Here is a 5499-nt window from a genome sequence, read left to right on the forward strand (position 1 = left end):
AATCAGAAGGTTTTGTGAAGGAACACGTGAAAGAAGAGATGTTGGTTTATGAGTTCATGAGTTGTGGTGTCTTAAAGGAACTTTTAGATCACGAAGAACACTTGTTCGATGATGATGATGTTGATGGGTTTATAGAACTCAACCCAAGTTCACAGATTTCTAACTTTGCTTATGGAGAAGGAGAAGAAGAAGAGTTGATGAATATGGGGTTTGATGAACAAGAAGAGGTATATGATGAGTTTGATGATGGTTCAGATTCAGATGATGATGATGAGTTTGAGCATAGTGATGTGATTGAGAAATTGAAAACAGAGATAAGGACTGCAAGAACAGGAGGATTGTGCACCATTCTTGAGGAATCAGATACTCCATTAGAAGAGCTGAAACCACTCAAGATTGAACCAAAACAAGATCAGCACAAAGACAGAATCTCTGAAATCCACAAGGTTTACAAGAGCTATGCGGTTAAAATGCGAAAACTCGATGTCATTGATTCTCAAACAATGCATTCCATCAGTAAGTTAATCAATCCATTTTTTTTAATCAATGTTTAACGTTTTTGAGATATTTAGCAATGACATGTCTTTAGAGTCATTAATTTTTGTCTGATTCCAGCTCTTCCTTTGATTGTGAGGACAGATTTTTAAGAATGTCTCTTTCCTTCTTAAATGTTGTCTCAACTACTCTCAAGTATAATATTTGTTGGTGGGGTCTATAGAAGTACTATAATAGTAGTAACATATTGGTTTTGATTTATAGGTTTGCTAAAGCTAAAAGATTCATCTAAACCGAGCAGAAACAGTGTTAAAGCGGCTAAATTGCCTCTGCATCAGAATATATGGCCATTCAAGAAACATAAGCTTGAATGTGATCCGATTGAGAGACTTGTGAAAGAAGCGAGTAGAGACTTTGAGACTGTCTACGTAGGCCAAGTTTGTCTCTCGTGGGAGATGCTTCAATGGCAATACGCTAAAGTCTTGGAGTTTGATTCTCATGTTCCTCCTTATCAATATAATTTAGTAGCTGGAGAGTTTCAATTATTCCAAGTTCTTCTTCAACGGTTTGTGGAGAATGAACCATTTCAGAACTCATCTAGAGTTGAGACTTACTTAAAGAACCGTCGCCATTTCCATAATTTCCTTCAGGTTCCACTTGTTAGAGGTAAAACAAAACATGTTTTCACTATTCATGAGTTTATACTGAACCTTTCCTTTGTGGTGCTAATACCAAAATCTGCTGTGTTTTCAGATGACCGTTCCTCGAAGAGTAATAAGAAATGTAGATATGAAGGAGAATTCGCGGTAAAGATTGAAATGTTGAGAGAGATTATCCGAGAATCGATGTGTATTTTCTTGGAGTTTCTTTGTGCAGACAAAGACGAGTTTACTTCAATGGTGAAAGTTTCTCACCATACTCAAGTCTCTCCACAAGATCCTTTAGATCTTGAGCTCTTGACAGATATCAGAACTCATCTCCAAAAGGTATTTTAAATTCTTCAATATCTCGCTCTCCTTTTGTCAGATTACATTAATGTTTCTATATTCACACTCAAGAACCTGTTATTGGCCTAATGTAGAAGGAGAAGAAGCTAAAGGAAATACTAAGAAGCCAAATCTGTATAGTGAAGAAGTTTAAGAAGAATGAGTCAAAGAGTAGTGTTGGTGTCAAGGATGACTTACTGATAGCTCAGATAGAACTGAGACTGGTTTCAAGAGTGATGAACATATCCAAACTTACCACCGAGAAGTTAGTTTGGTGTAAGGAGAAACTTGACAGGATTAGCTTCAACGGTCGAAAGATTCACATGGAGCCATCTTTCTCTTTGTTACCATTTTGATCCTTTCTCTGCATATAAGATTAGATCATAGATGTTGGAAACATTATGGCTTTATCAGATCCAGGAAGATGTCTTTTTTTTTGTTGTTGTTCCTGAGAACAAAATGTATATCATAATCGTATGAGATATGGTAGCTTAGTTTTGTAGTTTTTCTCCTATTACAATTTATTAATCTAAGATCAGTTGAACAAAAGCATAAAAGAAAAGAAAGATAAATTTGTAATGAAGACTGGAAGTAAGTTTCTTGATTCTTCAAACTCGTAAGTGTTAATCATACATACCAATCCAAACCAAAGATTGTGGAAGTGGGTATAAAGAATGGTTCAGCTGTATACAGTTGCTGGTTACACTGAAGCAGCAATGTTCGTTCTCTGATTCAACAAAGTTCAAATCAAACCTTGAGCTAGTGAATTAATTAAATTAACGACAACATCCGAAAGATGGGCCTTGGGCCGGTTTATGTAAAGATAAGAAGCCCATAAAACCTCGTCCGTTAATAATAAACGAAGATGTGATCTGATCCGTCCGATCTAGGGCAAAAGGGTGTGCCCTTATATAAGATAATGTTAGCTTATAAAGTCACTTCTCTGCTCCGTCAAGCTGAGGAGGATAAAAACCCTAGCAGACACGAGAGGGTCTGAGAGAGAGATTGAGAGAGAGGAGGGAAAATGGTGCAGCGTTTAGTTTACCGATCGAGGCACAGTTACGCCACCAAATCAAACCAGCACCGGATCGTCAAAACCCCAGGTATGGTTCTGTTTTCTTCTTCATCTACTTCAGCTGAAATCTAAATCTGTATTCACCGATCTATCAGATGTGTAATATATCTTGTTTGATTTTGCAGGAGGTAAATTGACTTACCAGACCACCAAGAAGAGAGCCAGTGGTCCTAAATGTCCCGTTACCGGCAAACGTATCCAGGGTGTAAGTAGTTCTTTCTGATTCATTTCTCTCAGATTTGATTTGTTGGTACTAAAGTTGTGTCCTTTGATTGATTTTGGATTGACCCTGAAATGAATAATCAATGATTGAGTCTTTGGAGTTGATTGTGTTGAGGTTAATGTGTTGATTGATGCAAATGTAGTAGTTTAGTGTTATTGATTTGATTTTTGGTACTAAAGTTGTGTCCTTTGATTGATTTTGGATTGACCCTGAAATGAATAGTCTTTGAGTTGATTGTGTTGACGTTTATGTATTGATTGATGCAAATGTAGTAGTTTAGTGTTATTGATTTGATTTCGTGCTTATTGACGGTCTTGTGCTGGTTAAGATGAATCCACATCAGTAGATAACTTTATCATAAGCTAAATTTAGTGCCGCCTTGTTTTATTTTAGTGTTCTCCATTTGTATGTTAAGGAGTCTTCTTTAATCTTGGCGGCAGAAAGTTTTCCACTTTGTGTATTTATGTTTGTTTTGTTTATTCTTTGTGGCAGCAAATGTAGTAGTTAGGATTCCTTCTTGTGCTTATTGACGGTCTTGTGCTGGTTAATATTAATCCACATCAGTACATAACTTTATCATAAGCTAAATTTAGTGCCGCTTTGGTCTTTGCAAGTTTTCTCGTTTTGTATGTAAGAGTAACCTTTTTACCTTGGCGGCAGAAATCTTTAAATTTTTTCATTGTTTGGTTTGCGCTAATCATAAGTGAAAGTAGTGTTTGTTAGTTGTGTGTGTCATTTCACGTCAGCATCTAACTTTTCTCTGTTTGATTCTTTAGATCCCACACTTGAGGCCTGCTGAGTACAAGAGGTCTCGGTTATCCAGAAACAGGAGGACCGTGAACCGTGCTTATGGTGGTGTTCTGTCCGGTTCTGCTGTTAGGGAAAGGTAAGTTCTTGAGCTCAATCTTTGAATCAGTTTTCTTTGTAATCAAAGGACTAATTCAATTGTTTCTTGTGATAACAGAATCATCCGTGCTTTCCTTGTTGAGGAGCAAAAGATTGTGAAGAAGGTTTTGAAGCTTCAAAAGGCAAAGGAAAAGGTTGCTCCCAAGAGCTAGACCCTATTAGTTGTTATGTTTTATGGCTCTGTTCTAGCGATAGTACTGGTTGCAGAGAAAACATTGTGTTCTCATCCAAATTTTTAAGCTTTTTTTTGTATTGGTTTTGGATCTTTGCCTTTGTCGACAATTCGCTTCGGTTTTGGTTTCTCGTTCTCATTATCCTTTTCTATTCTCTTATACCCATTCTATAGTGTCATCCCTAGACAGGTTAATATGTTCTTCGAATCACATGATATTGAACCGGTTGAGTCTAAAGCTACAATTACTGCATAATTTATTACATGTTGTAGTGGGATAGTTATTGGAGGAAATGTTCATTGTACGCACGTTGCTACATTCACTGTTCGGTTTACTATGGTCTATGTTTTTGGTCGCTTGTGCAAGTTTCTGCTGTCCTTTCCATGTAATCCCCCGTCTCCTTCTGTTCCATTTATCTTACAAACCGTGTCTAATTAGTCTCGAAGGAGTAATTACTTAATTGATCCGTAAGGATTGTGTGTTTCTTCTACTAACTCAGAACTCAATACCATTACAAGTTAAAAGAAATAAACTTCATAAAAACCATGTACGCAACAGTTCGATACCATTACAAATTAAGAGAAAGCAGAGAGTATTGAAATGGTAAGAAGATCTCTTACAGTGACAGATTCGTCATTCTTTATTTATGGAATCATCCAAGCATAGGGTCAGTTTCTTGAGGACTTTTTTGAATTCTCAAGTAAGTAACTCACTAGTTCCATCTTCATTGCCGCTCCTTTCAATAGCCTTTCTATCTTAACATACTCGAGAGATGATAGGAAACGCCGAGGTCCAGATAAAACAACAATTCCTTGCCTCTCTTGATGATTTTCAGTAGATTTCTGCACGTACCAAGTGGAAGAAACACAAGTTATATATGATATGATTTCAGCATCCTACATCTTTGGTCCAATAGACAATTCCTCACCACGACAAGAAACTTTAGATTCGGGCAGCTCGCTCTCAAGAAAGAAGCAATGGTCATATCTTTGACAGTACACTAACGGTATTTTAGTCGTCTCGGGCCGAAAACGGGTGGAGATGTAGGATTTGGTGGGCTTTGTGTGCGGTTAGAGATTGTAAGTCAAATAGCTTAAATCAATCGAAACAAACAGCTTATAGAATTATAGAACAAAGTAACGCATTCAAATAGCAGATTCAAGTTAGATTACGTACTTGAAGAAATGGTCATATCTTTGACAGTAGAGATCCTAACGAGAAAATTACGAATCATAGTTCAAAGATTCCAAGCTCTCACATGTGTAAATAAATTGAGGCAACTAAATATCCTAACTTCCGTATAAATTTACGCGTAACAACAGTGTTGATCCATCGTCCCATGAGAGAGGAATCTCAGATTCATAATCATACTTCAATGTAAATTGTTGTAAGCATGAGTCATTGTTGAAATCAAGAAAGCCACCAAGAAAACTCAAGAAGGTGCTGTAATCTTGGAAACCAGCATTGTCTAGGTCTAATCCAGGTACGTGTTTCCAGAGATCTCTCCATCTAGATCTAGTGGATAACACACTAGTCGTAACCGCATGCATCTTTAGTGGGAAGATTCAAGAGTACCTCACACAGCAAACAATCTTGTAAATTGTAATTTGCTTATCCAATCAACTCCATCAGATCCTTTGG

General features: G+C 37.0%; 2 protein-coding genes across 2 annotated transcripts in view; both read left to right on the top strand.

Annotated features, from left to right (window-relative positions):
* LOC104788028 overlaps nucleotides 1-1986 on the top strand; it is a 3234-nt gene extending 1248 nt beyond the window's left edge. Inside the window, exons 3-6 of the mRNA XM_019246098.1 lie at nucleotides 10-516; nucleotides 760-1161; nucleotides 1249-1481; nucleotides 1577-1986. Of these exons, the coding sequence (XP_019101643.1) occupies nucleotides 10-516; nucleotides 760-1161; nucleotides 1249-1481; nucleotides 1577-1837 (1403 nt within the window). The 3' untranslated portion in view covers nucleotides 1838-1986. The remainder of the gene's footprint in view (nucleotides 1-9; nucleotides 517-759; nucleotides 1162-1248; nucleotides 1482-1576) is intronic.
* Nucleotides 2413-4017, top strand: LOC104788029 (60S ribosomal protein L34-2). Its single transcript, XM_010513708.2, has 4 exons — nucleotides 2413-2584; nucleotides 2682-2761; nucleotides 3556-3665; nucleotides 3744-4017. Exons 1-4 carry the CDS (start codon nucleotides 2506-2508, stop codon nucleotides 3835-3837), a joined length of 363 nt encoding a protein of 120 aa, XP_010512010.1. The 5' UTR covers nucleotides 2413-2505; the 3' UTR covers nucleotides 3838-4017.

Source organism: Camelina sativa, chromosome 5, assembly GCF_000633955.1.
Source record: "Camelina sativa cultivar DH55 chromosome 5, Cs, whole genome shotgun sequence".
NCBI classification, from domain to species: Eukaryota; Viridiplantae; Streptophyta; class Magnoliopsida; order Brassicales; family Brassicaceae; genus Camelina; species Camelina sativa.